Source organism: Rhinoderma darwinii, chromosome 12 (genome assembly GCF_050947455.1).
Source record: "Rhinoderma darwinii isolate aRhiDar2 chromosome 12, aRhiDar2.hap1, whole genome shotgun sequence".
NCBI classification, from domain to species: Eukaryota; Metazoa; Chordata; class Amphibia; order Anura; family Rhinodermatidae; genus Rhinoderma; species Rhinoderma darwinii.
This window is the reverse complement of record NC_134698.1, coordinates 7,081,879-7,099,678: the sequence shown is the minus strand read 5'-3', so window position 1 is coordinate 7,099,678 and position 17,800 is coordinate 7,081,879. Positions and strand designations below refer to the sequence as shown.

Here is a 17,800-nt window from a genome sequence, read left to right as displayed (position 1 = left end):
GATGTTAAGCTTACTGGTCTATAATTACCCAGGGATGACCTAGAGCCCTTTTTGAAAATAGGCACCACATTTGCCCTGCGCTAGTCCCTTGGCACTATACCAGTCACTAGAGAATCTCTAAATATTATGGAAAGGGGGACAGAAATAACTGAACTAAGCTCCTTAAGAACTCTAGGGTGTAACCCATCTGGTCCTGGGGCCTTGGACCATATCTACATTCATCCAATTCAGTATATCAAATGATACATTAACAGCACTGGCAGCGGCTCCCGTGACCAACTCCCCATTACCACTATCTAGGGGTCCCACATTTTCAGACCTTGGCTTTTTTGCATTTATATACTTGAAGAATTTTTGGGGATTTATTTTACTATCCTTGGCCGCCTGCCTTTCATTTTGTATTTTTGCTGATTTTATTACCTTTTTACAAATTTTATTAAGCTCTTTATAATTTACAAAGGCTGCAGCTGTACCCTCAGGTTTGTATTTTTCAATTGCCCTTTTTTTGTCATGTATTGCCCTTTTTACAAAAGGTGTAAGCCATGTGGGGTTTCATTTTAGTCGTTTATACTTGTTACCTTTGGGAATAAATTTTGCACTATAATTACCTAAATTAGATTTGAAAATCTCCCATTTATCATTTGTACCTGTAATGTCCGTGGCTGCGGGTCGTCAATTCCAATTCCCCCTGACAGCCGCTCACTTCCACTCACCTCAGCCGGATCCCGTAGGTTGCGCGCACACGCTCGTGCACGCTCTTAAACGGGCCGCGCGCGCACCGGACCTTTGATGAACTTTGAACCCTTGAGTTCCATGGAATATAAGAGGGGTCCAGCCCCCTGCTTCTATGCCTGAGCGTTGTTGATGTTTCCTAAGTTTGTCTATGTGATGGCCTCCTAGTGTGTTCCTGTTCGTAGCATTCCATGCTATCCTGGTCGAGCACTGTGCTGTACCAAAGTCGTGTCGTGCTGTATCCCACGTCTGACCTGCTGCCTAGTCCCAGCCGAGCCTGCCCTGCTGCTGTCCGAGCTACCACAATTGCCTATACGAACTATAGACATTGACCTGCGCCCTGTTGGCCAGCTGCCTTACCGCCAAGGCGGTATGGCCCAGTGGGTCCACAGACCCTTCGTGACAGTACCATTATTTGACGTTAGTTCTTCCCAGTCTATATCCTCAATCCTGAAGAAATTGGCCTTCTTAAAATTAAGTGTTTTTGCCTGTGTTTATTTTTTACAGTATATGTAAAATATAACTATATTATGATGACTGTTACCGAGGTTTTCACGAACATTGATGTTCCCAACAAGATCTGCATTATTAGAAATTGCCATATCCAACAGAGCTTCACCTCTAGTCGGGTCTTCCACAAACTGGCCCATAAAATTTTCCTGCAACAGGTTCAGGAAATTTCTCCCCTTTGCAGTTGAAGCCGAACTATGACACCAATTATTATCCCAGTAATTAAAATCTCTCATTATCACTACAGTACCAGCCTGTGCAACCCCCTCCTTCTGTTTATATAGCTGAACGTCCATCTCCTCCGTTATATTGGGGGGTCTATAGATTACAACAAAAGTAATTTTTTCAGTGTTTACCTCCCTTTGTATTTCCACCCACAAGGTTTCAACCTCCTCACAATCTTCACCCTCTAATGTCTCATTCACACTCGCCTTCATATCACTTCTCCCATACAGACATACACCTCCGCCTTCATATCACTTCTCACATAGACATACACCACCGCCTTCATATCACTTCTCACATACATATAGACCTACACCACCACCTTCATATCACTTCTCACATACAGAAATACACCACCGCCTTCATATCACTTCTCACATATACACATACATCACCAACTTCATATCACTTCTCACATACAGACATATACCACCACCTTCATATCACTTCTCACATACAGACATACACCACCACCTTCATATCACTTCTCACATACAGACATACACCACCACCTTCATATCACTTCTCACATACAGACATACACCACCACCTTCATATCACTTCTCACATACAGACATACACCACCACCACCTTCATATCACTTTTCACATAAAGACATACACCACAACCACCTTCATATCACTTCTCACATAGAAATACACCACCGCCTTCATATCATTTCTCCCATACAGACATACACCACTGCCTTCATATCACTTCTCACATAGACTTACACCACCGCCTTCATATCACTTCTCACATACATATAGACATACACCACCACCTTCATATCACTTCTCACATAAAGACATACACCACCGCCTTCATATCACTTCTCACATATACACATACATCACCACCTTCATATCACTTCTCACATACAGACATATACCACCACCTTCATATCACTTCTCACATACAGACATACACCACCACCTTCATATCACTTCTCACATAGACATACAACACCGCCTTCATATCACTTCTCACATATACATACACCACCGCCTTCATATCATTTCTCCCATACAGACATACACCACCGCCTTCATATCACTTCTCACATACATATAGACATACACCACCATCTTCATATCACTTCTCACATACAGACATACACCACCGCCTTCATATCACTTCTCACATATACACATACATCACCAACTTCATATCACTTCTCACATACAGACATATACCACCACCTTCATGCCCTAAATCATGACCAGGGCTCCACCATAAGTCGCGACCACGGATGTAGACAAAGGGAGGGTGCTGCCTTAGTGACCTTATCGGCGGCCTCTGCAGCGCAATTGTGGGGTGCTGGTAGGTTGCTCTTGCTGTGATGAACTTGAAGTCCCCCATGAATGACATCATTAAGACTGTATTAGGCTCTGTCGTAGGACATCATTTGGGGGCATAAGTCTATTAAAATACCCTCTTTTCTGCCTTTTAAAGTAAATCGGCATCTTTTAACCCCATGTTAATGACCAGGCCTATTTTGGCCTTAAAAGGGTTGTCCGGGTACGGGGCGATTTTTTTCGTTATTGCCCGGCAGTGTAAAACTAACAGGCAATCTATTAGGCCATGTCTCTGGCACGGTCTAATAGCAACGACTGGCATAAAGGCCTTTATTAGGACCCCGACTGCCATGGCGATCCATCAGCAGCCGGCGATCATGTTCGCGGGCCGCCGATGGGTTCCAGAGGGAGCTCCCTCAGTCAAACCACTTGAATGCTGCGGGCGCTATTGACCGCGGCATTTCAGGGGTTAAATGGCAGGGACTGGAGGTTACTTTAATCCCAGCTGCTGCAGTGGAAGCCCAGCTGTCAGTCACAGCCAGGACTCCGCGGTGATCGTGCGTGAGCAGCTTCTGTGCCTGCATGATCACCATCCCGTACGAGCCTTCCCATGACGTGCATGTATGTGATTTTGCGTTAAGGTGTTAGTATATCATTATATTGCTCAGTGATTCAACCCCCTGCATAGATCTAGAGGTAGATGATAAAATACTGTCTACATGCAGCCACCACTAGGGGGAGCTTTCTGTATACAGCTATTATTGAATTCTATGTATACGTTTATATCAGAGCTCACATGTACTGCCATTATTTGTACTGTTCATTGCACATAATACATTTTTGTACTCGTGACAGGGAGCAGACGTCTCTATTACATACTGTACGCACTTGCTTCAGCAGTCTTGATAATTATCCTTGGATATTTTGTTTTCCTTAAATGAAGCTGAAAGGAAACGGAGAACATAAAATGTCTCTTAATCCCTTACTGCCATAGCCATTTTTGTTATTTTTTAAAATACGGATGCATTACGGACCGTATTTATGGACACCGTTCCGTATATGCGCATGATTTACGGATGACTATAAATGACTACGGATCCGTATTTACGGATGGATGAAATCTACGGATGTAGGCTTGGGGCTTTTTTAAAATTTTACTGCGTTCACCACGCGGGTTAAATAATGTTCTATTGTAATCTTTTCAACTCCTATATACCAGTCAAGGTAAATTTTAGAATATTTTTTCCTTAGCTTTTGCAGGAAAAGGTGTGTGTGTGTGGTGTGTGGTGTGTAGTGTGTGTGTAAAAAAAGAATTAAATTATTTAGCTGTATTTTACTCTGAACCGGCAATCATTGGGTCACTTGCAGTATATTGTGATTTTTACAGCTCTTCTGGCAGGCCCTTCTTTAGGCCCCCAGGCAGCTATAAAAACCATCGGCACCCCGCGATCACGTCACGGGGGTGGCAATAGTTTGTCAGACTTGGCCACCCCCCCCCCTCCTTTCTAATGGACTTAAAGTCGTGGTCATAAGGGCTTAAACAAGCAGGATCCAGCTCGTTGCAGTAATGTGTCGGCTGTAACATACAGCCAAAACCCCCAACTTATGGAGCGGTCCAAGACCGTGAGTCCTCTCCATGCTTTCCATCCCGATCCCCACCGTGTATATATACGGCGGATGTCGGTAAGGGGTTAAAAAGAACAATGATGCAGAGAAGTATAGAAACAGATGGGTCTATTCTACTTATTACATTGGCACAGGGGTATTTGTAGCTACCAGGGGCCCCTTACTAACCACTTTAGCCATGATAAACTTTATTGGGGTCAATAAAAAATATATATTTGGGACTGTGGGGCCACTTGATGCCCAAATGGTCCCGTAATCACTGTTGACTAAACAATCGTCATTTATCAGACCCCCCCATACGCTTTACAATGGAAAGTGACCTATAGGAAAGAAAGTTGCTACTATTTTACCCATAGGGAAACTTTGAAGTCGTCCGAGAGTCGGGGTGATTCTGAGTCACCATGGAGCCTAAAACTTGAAGGGGTTGTCAAGGATTAAAAAACAGTGTCTTTCTTCCCAAAACAGCGGTATTGCAGGTCATCCCCACTTCAGTGGAGTTGCAATACCAGACAGGACCCATAGACAGGTGTGGCGCTGTTTCTGGAAGAAGCCAGCCGTGTTTTTGTCTTTTTCTTGTACAACCCCTTTTTAAATCTGTTTTCCCAACATAAAATATGCCACAAATATTTTTTTTTTTAGTCAGACGATTGGCACCCCTTCCTGGAGGAAAAGATTAGATCCCCTCTAATCATGCAATTATATGCTATCCTATTAGGTTGCCCTTAACTGGGTTTTACTCGGTTAGAAAAACATGACTGCTTCTAGAAACAGCGCCACACTTGTCCAAAGGTTGTGTATGGTATTGCAGCTCAGCCCCATTTACTTCAATGTAGTCAAACTGCAATACCAGACACAACCTATGAACAAGTGTGGCACTGTTTCTGGAAGAAAGTAATCCTGATTTTCTAATCATGGACAACTACTTTTATATCTTATTAGACCACACACTCTCTCATTGTGAACAAGTCCTTACACAGTCATCCATCTCCCACCATTAAAGATTTCCAGGCACCGCTCCTGACATATCTGTTTTACTAAATACTTGAATTCCCCATGTAAAAACTATTCTGGAGCGGCTTTTCTTCTAACTCTACATTGTGCCGTTCCTCTTTTACTCCTCCTTGTGGTGATAAATAAATTTTGCTTGTCACAGGGGAGTGTCCCTACACTGTCTGGGACTGTGAGCCCTGATTGGACATTATCAGTCTGTGTAGGGACACACCCCCAACTGCTTACACCCAGTAGTCCATTCATTCATAAATTCTTATAGGAATAGTACAACAAGTAACACATTCACTGGGTCTGACATTGTCGTGTTTCATGAAGGTGACTCCAACTGAGGGGACTTGGGAAGGGTCAAGTAAGAACTCCCAGTTGAATGACGTCAGGGGTGGGAGTCTATGTATGACTGCATGGAGAGTCACCCCTCCCAGCGTGTTCTTGTTACCGCCCTCCCACCTCTTTGTTAACCACCTCCTAACCAGAAGTTTTACCCCTTCCTGACCGGGCATCTTTCCAAGTTTTAGCCATGTGCCAATTTAATAACAAATTGTTATTCTATTTCTCTGCCAACCAATACATGTATTTGGTCTTGTAACTCACAGAACATATAGGGCTTCGATCTTGTGTAATAAGTGATATATGTAACTCGGAGTGGGAGAGGCGTGGAGGGGAATACCCTGCAGGTTGTCTTAAAACTTTCTTGCAGAGATGGGTGTCCAGGGGCAATTGCAGGATTTTTGAAAGGGGGTTCCCAAACGCATACTACTCACACCACGTTGTTTTCACACTCCAGCTCTTGTTTTTACGCTATGACTATTGGTCTGCACTTATCCACCAGCCTAGCCTCTTATATTACAAGCTCTAATAAATGGCTAGACTAGTGGATCTGTGCTGACCGCTACTGGTAGCATAAAAACCAAAATAGATAGTGCCACATTCAGTGCCCCTTGTAGATAGTGCCCCACACTGTGCCCCCTGTAGATGGTGCCGCACGATTAAACAAGAACCCACCTGTTCCTGTGCCATGTTCGCCTCCAGCGTTGCAGGCCTGGCCTATGCTGACCAGACCTACTCCAGCGGAACGATGCAGGTGGCGTGATGACGTAATCACGATGCCTGCATCACAAGAAAAGACCCGAATGAGGAGGGAAGGAACTTATGGTTCCCCTGCCTCGCCAGCACTGTAATTTGTATCGGCGTTCTAAGTATGCCAATACAATGGAGTCCCATAGTATGTAAGGTGGGTTTCTGGGTAATTGGAACAACTGACCTTGCCCACCTCTCTGATTGGCAAGCATGTAAGATGGCCTGTATGCCGGATGTAAGGGGAAGGTCACAGTTTTACTTTACAAGAGAACTCTCAGCATACTTATAAAATCGCAACAATTCAGTGTCCTGTTATATCCCCAGTCTGACAACCGTGCAGCTCAAAGAAATGTGTCCAGAGCAGTTGTCACTTCTCCTCGATACCTGACCAATGAGGGTCTTGTAACCTGCTGAGCATAGTGTAAAATTAATTTTTATGCTTTACACCACGCCAGCCGTCACTTAGCGTTGTGCTTAGCAGGGGCGTAGCTAAAGGCTCATGGGCCCTGGTGCAAGAATTCAGCTTGGGCCTCCCTACCCCTCCCCAACACTACAAGACCCCTGCCGTGCCTATGCCCAGCCACCTTGCTCCCATGGATGCCCACACAGTATAATGCCCCCCATACAGTATAATGCCCCATATAGTATAATGCCCCCCATAGCCACCCCCACACAGTATAATGCTCCCTGAGGCTGCCCCCAAACAGTATAATGCCACCCATAAATGCCCACATACAGTATAATGCCCCCCGTAGCTGCCCCCCACAGTGTAATGCCCCACACAGCATAAAGCCCCCACAGCAGACCCCATACAGTATAATGTTCCTCATAGCTTCCCTACACCGTATAATGCCCCCATACAGTATAATTCTCCCATAGTTGCCACCATATCTGCCACCAATACAGTATACTGCCCTCAATATAGTATAATGCCCCTCATAGCTGCCACCATATCAGCCCCCCCCCTACACAGTATAATGCCCCCATATGTGCATAATAGAAAAATAATTAAATTACTTGCCTATCCCCGTTCCCACGACCGGTGGAGGAGGAGATCCTTCTCCTTTGCCTTGTGTTATGAGTGACTCGGCGTGATGACATCACTACACCGCGCCTGTCTGCACAGAGCCGCTAATGGCTCACGGCACAGTGAATGCTGGAGGAAGGAGTTGTCGGCTCCTTGCTCCAGCGTTAAATTCAACTCGATCTGCGTCCTGAGGACGCAAATACAGTTGAAACCGGGACCTCAGTGAGTGATTCGCGACCCCCTACGGGCGGGAGGGTGGGAGCCACAGTTTGTAATGTGTTGTATTGTACTGTCTGTGTTTGCGGTGGAGAGGGGGGTGGCTGTAATTTAAAGCCCCCCTCTCCCCTCTGCACCGCAAACAGACAGTACAATACAACACATATACATTACGGGCACCCTCTGCAGCTCAACTGGAGTCCTCCATGCTCTTCCGCACTGGCTCTTCCACAATGGCTGGAACGCACCTCACGGTCACATGGTACAATGAGTGTACCATGTGACTGTGACGTCTACAGGAACCCTGCCTGTAACCAGGATGTGTCGGCATCACAGCACATAAAGAATTAGCATTAGAGCGCTGCGTGGCAACGGGGCCCTGTGGGGCCCCCAGCCTTAGGGGCCTGGTTGCAAGTGCGACCACTTCAACCCCTATAGCTACGCCACTGGTGCTTGGTGATCTTAGGCTAAACGGCAGCGACTGTTCAAAACCCATTTCATGATGCTCTGGACGCACCGTTCCGGTGCTGTTGTTACTTTAGTAGACTGTGGATCTCTGTAGTGAGTGACACCGCAGAGGATAGGCGATTGTTATTTGAGATCTAGTAGATAACACTTACAGGTGACCGGGGCAGATCTAGGAGATAACAATAGCACTTACAGGTGACTGGGGCCGATCTAGCAGATAATAATAACACTTAATAATAATAATAATAATAATCTTTATTTATATAAAGCCAACATATTATGCAGCACTTTACAATTTAGAGGGGACATGAAACAAACAATATAAGACATTACATAGTGACAAAGATCATTTACAGTTCAAACCTGGAGAGTGAGGACCCTGCTCGCAAGAGCTTACAATCTATGAGGAAATAAAGGAGACACAAAGTGTAACAGTGTTTGTTCTGTACAATGGTCCGGCCATTTTTATACACATGCGGTGGTAACATAAAGCTGCATGAGCCGGTCACCAACCAGTATCCGTGTATGACGGACATGAAGAGAAGGAGTGTGAGGGAATCTTATTCTGATGACTAATCTAAATGGAGGGCTATGGAAAGGAGTCAGATTAGGGAATGTTATAGGCCTGTCTAAATAGATGTGTTTTCAGGGCACGTTTAAAACTGTGGATATTGGGAATTAATCTGATTGTCTGGGGTAGCACATTCCAGAGGACGGGTGCAGCACGAGAGAAATCCTGGAGACGGGAGTGGGAGGTTCGGATTATGGAGGATTTTAATCTAAGGTCGTTGGCAGAACGTAGAGCCCGAGTAGGGTGGTAGACAGATATGAGGTAGGAGATGTAAGGAGGTGCAGCACTGTGGAGAGCTTTGTGGGTGAGAGTAATAAGTTTGAATTTTATTCGGAAGGGGATGGGCAACCAGTGCAGTGACTGGCACAGATTAGAGGCGTTGGTGTAGCGGTTGGTCATAAAGATGAGCCTGGCTGCTGCATTGAGGATAGATTGGAGAGGGGAGAGTTTAGTGAGGGGAAGACCGACTAGTAATGAGTTACAGTAGTCAAGACGAGAGTGAATAAGAGCAACAATGAGAGTTTTGGCGGTTTCCTCCGCAAGAAAAGAGCGGATTCTGGAGATGTTTTTGAGGTGAAAATGACAGGAGCGTGAAAGTGATTGTATGTGAGGAGTAAAGGAAAGATCTGAGTCAAAAATAACCCCGAGACAGCGGGCGTGCTCCTAGGAGATATGATAGTGCCACACACAGAGATGGAGACATCAGGTTTACGGAGGTTAGTAGATGGTGGGAACACAAGGAGCTCAGTTTTAGAAAGATTCAGTTTCAGATAGAGAGAGGACATGATGTTAGAGACAGCGGACAGACAATCACTGGTGTTCTGTATTAGAGCAGGGGTGATGTCACGGGAAGAGGTATATAATTGGGTGTCATCAGCGTAGAGATGGTACTGGAAGCCAAATCTGCTGATGGTTTGTCCAATAGGAGCTGTGTAGAGAGAAAAGAGCAGCGGACCTAGGACTGATCCCTGCGGAACCCCCGATATCAAGGGGAAGAGGAGAAGAAGTGGAACCAGCAAATGACACACTGAACGAGCGGCCAGAGAGATAGGAGGAAAACCAAGAGAGAGCCGCGTCCTTGAGGCCAATAGAGTGGAGCAGGTTAAGTAGGAGTTTGTGGTCTACAGTGTCAAAGGCTGCAGAGGGATCCAAAAGAATAAGGAGAGAGGATTTACCGTCCGATTTAGCCGCCAAGAGATCATTTGAGACTTTAGTAAGGGCAGTTTCTGTGGAGTGTAGAGTGCGGAAACCAGATTGTAAGGGGTCAAGAATGGAGTTAGCAGAGAGATAGCCGATAAGGCGAGAGTAGACCAAGCGTTCCAGGAGTTTGGAGATGAAGAGCAGATTAGAGACTGGTCGGTAGTTGGCAGCGCTGGATGAGTCAAGAGTTGGTTTTTTCAGTAATGGGTTTATAACGTCATGTTTAAAACCGGAGGGAAAGATACCAGAGGAAAGAGAGAGGTTAAATATTTTAGTCAGGTGACTAGTGACAGCTGGGGAGAGGGACTGGAGGAGGTGTGAGGGGACAGGATCACTAGGGCAGGTAGTAGGACGAGAAGAAGAGAGGAGCCTCGAGACTTCTTCTTCAGTTATTGGGTCAAATGCTGAGAGTGAAGAAGAGGGAGTGCGGGGGGGAAGGGGATCGATGTTACTCGGGGACTGGGAGATAATATCATGCCGGATGTTGTCAATTTTAACTTTAAAATAATTGGCCAGGTCTTCAGCACTGAGATCTGTGATTGGCGTCTGTACTTTAGGACTAAGGAGGGAGTGAAAAGTATCAAAGAGGCGTTTTGGATTATTAGATAGTGTGGAGATGAGAGAAGTGAAGTAGACTTGTTTGGCTCGGTGAAGGGCAGAGTTGTAAGTTTTGAGCATAAATTTGTAATGGAGGAAATCTGCATCCAAATGCGATTTTCTCCACAGTCGTTCAGCACATCTCAAGCACCGCTGAAGAAAGCGGGATTGAGGCGTGTGCCAGGGTTGTCGTCGTCTTTGTCGTGTGGTTCGGAGTGTAGGGGGGGCTGCTTCATCCACTGCATTTTTGAGAGTGTTATTGTAAAGTTTGGCAGCCAGATTGGGACAGGAGAGGGAAGAGATAGGGGACAATGAGGACTGTAGACTGTCTATGAGTTTCACAGTGTTAATGGCATGTAGATTTCTGTATGTCTGATACGTAGGGATGACCTGAGGAGGCCGAGAATATTTGATAGTAAAGGAGAGAAGGTTGTGGTCAGAAAGCGGGAGAGGAGAGTTAATAAAGTCAGAAACTGAGCAGAGCCGGAAGAAGACCAGGTCAAGTGAATGCCCGTCTTCATGTGTAGGAGAGTTAGTAAGTTGTGACAGACCGAGGGACGAGGTTAAAGATAGAAACTGGGAGGCAGATGAGGAGATTGGGTTATCAATGGGGATGTTGAAGTCACCCATGATGAGAGTGGGTGTTTCAGAGGATAGAAATTGTGGAAGCCAGGCAGCAAAATGATCCAGGAATTGGCGGGGTGAGCCCGGGGGGCGGTAGACAACTGCCACTCGGAGGGAAAAAGGGTGAAAGAGTCTGAGGGTGTGGACTTCAAAAGAGGGAAATGTGAGTGAGGGGACCGGGGGAATGACCTGGAAAATGCAGTGTGGGGAAAGAAGTATACCTACTCCTCCACCCTGCCTGTTCTCTGGTCTAGGGGCATGAGAGAACTGGAGACCACCATAAGATAAGTGGTTGAGCTCGGCAGAAGAAAAGGGAGGACCAGGGTTGGGAGAGATGTCCCTGCAGCGAGTAGCAGGAGAATGGAGAGAGACAGCAAATGGTTATGTGATTTATGAGAGTGATTTTTATGTTGGGCAGTGGGATGAGATGGGTTAAGTTGATTGAGGAAAGTGAATAGTGAATGGGAGCTGTACATGGGGGAGGCCAGGAGAGAAGGACTGATGAGGACTGTTTTTTGGCAAGGCTTAAATGGGCGATAGGATTGTAAACCAAGAGCAGCTAGAATGATGAGCGCGGTAGCAAACATGTTGTTTTTTTTTTTAAAACAGATAGTTTGAAATATAATAATTAGAGCGTGTGATAGTTTGTTTGGTTTTCTAATGCAGCTTACCTGTCAGTGACCCTGTTCAACTGCCATGTATAACTGCCATGTATAACTGCCATGTATAACTGCCATGTATAACTGCCATGTATAACTGCCAGGACACTTTGACAGTATGACACTTAGACAGAGATGACTTCTGCCGTCGTGCCCCCCTGCACGAGTGCCTTCCCCATATGCTACAACTAAATTTATAGGGGAGTAGATGCTCAGATCTAGGCCTAATTAAGCTCGTTCAGCTATTAATCAAATCAACTAGACACATGAGGTGAAAAGCTATGCAAGGATAAACAAATAAACTAGCAGGTCTGGATGATCATAAAACTTAACGACGATCAAACACTTTGACAAAAGTTAGAGATAACAGACTATATAGCAAGACAGGAAAATAGAGTTATATACCATAAAATACAAGTTTCAGCGTTTTGAAATGCAGGTACAGCACAGATGGAGTTCATGCAGGAATGGAAAGGATTATATACCTGTATGAAGAGAAGAGAGATGGATGTTAGATCTGTGCCATGTATAACTGCCAGGACACTCTGACAGTATGACACTTAGACAGAGATGACTTCTGCCGTCGTGCCCCCCTGCACACTTACAGGTGACTGGGGCATATCTAGCAGATAATAATAACACTTACAAGTAACCGGGGCAGATCTAGCAGATAATAATAACACTTACAGGTGACTGGGGCATATCTAGCAGATAATAATAACACTTGTGACTGGGGCATATCTAGCAGATAATAATAACACTTACAGGTGACTGGGGCATATCTAGCAGATAATAACACTTACAGGTGACTGGGGCATATCTAGCAGATAATAATAACACTTACAGGTAACCGGGGTAGATCTAGCAGATAATAATAACACAGGTGACTGGGGCATATCTAGCAGATAATAATAACACTTACAGGTGACTGGGGCATATCTAGGAGATAATAACTCTTACAGGTGACTGGGGCATATCTAGCAGATAATAATAACACTTACAGGTAACCGGGGTAGATCTAGCAGATAATAATAACACAGGTGACTGGGGCATATCTAGCAGATAATAATAACACTTACAGGTGACTGGGGCATATCTAGCAGATAATAATAACACTTACAGGTAACCGGGGTAGATCTAGCAGATAATAATAACACTTACAGGTAACCGGGGCAGATCTAGCAGATAATAATAACACTTACAGGTGATTGGGGCATATCTAGCAGATAATAATAACACTTACAGGTGACTGGGGCATATCTAGCAGATAATAACACTTACAGGTGACTGGGGCATATCTAGCAGATAATAACACTTACAGGTAACCGGGGCAGATCTAGCAGATAATAATAACACTTACAGGTAACCGGGGCAGATCTAGCAGATAATAATAACACTTACAGGTGACTGGGGCAGATCTAGCAGATAATAATAACACTTACATGTGACTGGGGTAGATCTAGCAGATAATAATAACACTTACAGGTGACTGGGGTAGATCTAGCAGATAATAATAACACTTACATGTGACCGGGGTAGATCTAGCAGATAATAATAACACTTACAGGTGACTGGGGCAGATCTAGCAGATAATAATAACACTTACAGGTGACTGGGGTAGATCTAGCAGATAATAATAACACTTACATGTGACCGGGGTAGATCTAGCAGATAATAATAACACTTACAGGTGACTGGGGCAGATCTAGCAGATCAGACATCTCCTAAACTGACTTGTGGTAAAGATAGCATACTATGACAATGCCAGGTGTAAAGTCGCTGAGTTCTTCAGTATAACCCATACTACTAGCAGTGGTTGGCATTGCAGATTACATGGCTGTGTGCTTGATTTTTATTCTCCGGTTTGCAATAAGTGAAGCTAAAACCCCTGAACTCAATCATTAGGAGGGTTGTCCACCTACTTTCGGCCATGTCAAATTTACTTTACTTTGTCACGAACACAACTACCAGATTGTATCCAATGCTCCTCTCTTGATGTCTATATTTCAATCCATTCTCCGCCTGGAGAAAAGAAATAATAGTTTAAGAAATATGAGATCACTATTTTCCAGTGAGTATCTCCAGTTTGCTCTGTGAGGCGTGTTCTGCACAACATGATGCAAGGTCACAACTGTTTTGAGTGGTCAGACCTGGAGCACTTGAAGACAATGATGACACCTTCCCTCTGTAATGAGGACGCAGCTTCCGTTTGATAGACTCGTGTCTTGTAAAATCACAGGAAGCCGCTAGATCTCTTCTCTCCCGTCCATAGAAATGAAATATGAAGACTATAACGTTACTAGCGCTTGCATCGCTACTTGCTATAGGTGAGTGATACGGCTTGTGCAGCCGGTTGTGGGTCTCGTGCCACCATGTGCGTCCTCCAGCACGTCTCGCATGCTGCTTGTGTATTTCTTGTGCAGCTCTGCGTGAGCGACGGGGTTAAGTTTTCTGCCGGTTTCTTCCCGGCATTTCATCGCGATGTTCCCCCTGATCTGAGCTGATCTCCGGCTTCTTTCAGAGTTCGGCGGTCTCGTTACAAGTATCTGCAGCCTTTGTCTTGATGATGTCATCACGGTCGGAGCAGTGGCGGGAGACTCGCCTGCCCTGCAATCCTGAAAGTCTTACAGATCTCTGCCATCCGTAGGGTATTACTGTGCATGCAATTTCCTCGGGGATATAGGGGGGGGGGCACCCGCAGCGTTAGACTAACTCGTGTAGACCTGTACTCGGAATTTTGTTTTCCTGACTTCACTTTTTGTTCGAGATTGTGCAATATACAGTATATGACTTGTGTATTTTTAGTGCATAATTACAGATACTGTGACGGTTATATCTGTATTAACCCCTGACCGTCTGGTTTGCCTTTTAATAGGGTCACTTAGGAAAGTTTATCAGAGCCATCTTCATAATCCGGGCTAAGAAGAAGGGTAGGCGGCCAGCTAGCCACAATCTCTGGATTGAACCCTCCCCCACCCATGCTCTGCCTTGCTGCTGTTAGTGATATAGGTGTCCTATATATGGGGAGCTGGCGGACCCCACTACAGACCCTTTATAGGGTGGCCAACAGCCTCTGTATTGAAGACTGAATTCTGAAGCTCATGCCTCTTACACAACCACTTTCCTGCACGGGGAACATGTGGGAAGCCGTGGTTTATGACTCTGATTACATGCCAACACATACAAAGTAAAAGTCTTTAGCACATTCTTTCCTGGAGCAGACGGGCACAGATTGGGCACATCCCTCCCCAGCATGTGCCCTCTATGAAGCTTCATACTGATGCATCCGACATCACACTCCCTGCAGATGGATCCCATAGCAATGTATGCGTTCTTAAAGGGAAAGGCACACCTGTCATGTGCTCCTCTAGCCCCGCTCCAGCATCATCTCTCACTTCCAGCTGCTGCAATAAGCTCATCCAATAAGGAGCTGTATTTTAAAATGACAAGGCACCGGTGTAGTTAGACTTTATTTTCATGTATTTTGTTTGACTTCTGTTTGATCTGGCTCGCTTGACTTCCATTGAACCGCAAACTCTGCTCTGCTACATCCTCATTACCGAGCCTTGTAAGGTGTGATTGTTCTTCTGACTAATGCAACTGTACCACATACCCGTCTCGACTACTTTTCTGTTACTGACCCCTGGCTTCCTGACCATGCTACATCCCGTCCCTGGTGCCGCATCTGTTTCTGCCTGACCCCGTTGACCACTTCTGCCTGGCCTGACTTCATCCCTTCGTGTTGCCCTCCCCGGTAGATTTATAAAGACTTGTTCGCCATTGCCTGAAGTAGACGTAACACCAATCCCTATTATTATTTGTCTGGTTCCCCATCCGCTAACGTTATCTAGAGAAGTAACCACTGAGCTCGCTAGAGGCACCCAAGTTCTGGGACCAGCTTTGTACCTTGACCCTAACTAAATTTGTGGGAAAGGATGGTCCAATAGATGAAATTGTGCGGTTGGTTCATTACAGCGCATTATCTGTTCGGCTGAGCGTTTCTGGTTACTTATGAGGACCTTCACACCTCGTCGAAGAGGTCATGTGTGGTTCCCGTCTCCATTGTGAAGTTATTCTCGTTAGTTTTCGATTTTGTTCTTGACTTTGGATTGTTCGCTGCCTGTCCTGACCAGTGCCTGACCCATACTGCTTGAACTTTGCCAGCGTTGCCCTCAGAAATGTATGACTACACTCTTACCTATTGTTGGTGTTGGTGCTGGTGTTGGTGCTGCCCTCAGACCTTCCAGCCCATCCGTTAGTCATCCGTTACCATACAGAGACCACCCAACCTGGGAATTTCCTCGTTAACTTGTCTATGACATATAGAGCGACTGTCTTCAGAAAGGACCACGTTGGGAGACATGAGATCGGAGCGGTTGTGTGTTTAATGAGGTATCGGGAGGATGCTTCTTTTACTGTACATAAGACACAATAATAAAAATGTCCCCTTCTGTTGTAGGACAAGCTCAACATCCTGAGGTCGTATTCGGGCTTTTACATTCCCCTATTAAGCTGACGACAACCTTATTTGACGGAGTTAATGTGACCGACATAACCTGGAGATCAATCCACCAGGAAACAGAATATCAGATTGGCAAGTTTCCGAATGACGTCTCTAAGAATAATAACCACAGACACGAGCTAATCAATAACGGAAGAGTTTTGCCCATCAATAATCTGACTAAAAATGATAGTGGAATCTATAAGGCTGAAGCTACTTTACCAAATGGTGAAGTGTTAACTCAGACATTTATCCTCAAAGTTTATGGTACGTATTCATGTTAACCAAGGTCACGCTAAGACAAAATTAGCCTTATGGTGGAAGAAGTCCTCTAGTGTGGATAATACTGGTGATCCTATAGGACCGCAGGGGGTATCAATGCCATGGACCCTCAAGAGTCCCGAGCAAACCGTAGCAGTATATTAGGGGGCCCTGTGGCTAGGCAGTATATTGGGGGGGGGGTCCTGTGTCTGACATTATAGGTAGTAACTAGAACTTTTCTGGAACAACGAAAATGGGGTTGACCGTAGCGGTGATACGACATAGATAACCATATATATGACATAGATAACCAATTATCTATGTGACCTGCCTTACTGTACGGTTCAGATAGTTTTGGACCATATGGACCCCATATCATGCATGGGTACTATTAGTTAGAATAGGACCCATGCACAATATCACCGGGCGTCGTATGGTTACCTTGGCACCTGCACAACCCAGCATGGAGTTGTGGTTCTATGCATTGGAAGGACTTTTTAACAAATTAAAATGCTCCGTTAGTTGACTCGTAGTGGATCAAAACTGTAGAGCCCCCCTTGGCATGGCTGTAATGTAGGATGTGAGGATTCCCCTATAGACAGCATCCAGTTAGGAGAGTCCATAAAGGCTTATACTGTAAATAATATTTCTTTCTGATTACAGATCCAGTTCCCCCTCCACAGATCATACCGGAAGTGAAGAGAATCGGTGATCAGTGTAAAGTTACTCTTCATTGTTCTGTCCCATCAAATACATCAGATTTATTCTATACTTGGAAATACAGTCTCCAGGGTTCGGAGTATCAGCCGTATAATAATGGAGGCACCGTCCATATATCACTGCCACCGTACCACCAGGACATGGAAGTCCTGTGTATAGTCCAGAACCCGGCCGACCAGAAGAACGTCTCCATCCAGCTGCACGGCATCTGTGCAGCTACAGGTGAGCGATTTATCTCTGTCCGTATAAATAATTGTTTAGGTAAGGAAAAAAAACACACCAGATATTTAGCTGAAACTATTTTTCTATTCTCTGACATCATTGACCCATTTATCACTTTTTCTGTTTCTTTACTGGAATGTCTCACCCCGAACTCTACCATCCCATATTTTTTATTTTGCTATTTTACCCCCGCTGTGTATAGAGCAAAGTCATTCCATCACTTTCTATCTTTTTTTTTTTTATTTCACCCTCATT

The 17,800-nt window shown here is 45.1% G+C and overlaps 1 protein-coding gene across 1 annotated transcript in view; it reads right to left on the bottom strand.

The window, feature by feature from the left end:
- The window catches only part of LOC142665034 (SLAM family member 9-like), a 42,010-nt gene extending 25,806 nt beyond the window's left edge, over positions 1-16,204 (bottom strand). Inside the window, exons 1-2 of the mRNA XM_075844569.1 lie at positions 16,112-16,204; positions 13,790-13,863 (exon numbers count right to left, since the gene is read on the bottom strand). Coding sequence (XP_075700684.1) covers positions 13,790-13,863; positions 16,112-16,204 — 167 coding nt within the window. The remainder of the gene's footprint in view (positions 1-13,789; positions 13,864-16,111) is intronic.
- Between the last annotated feature and the right edge of the window lie 1,596 nt (positions 16,205-17,800).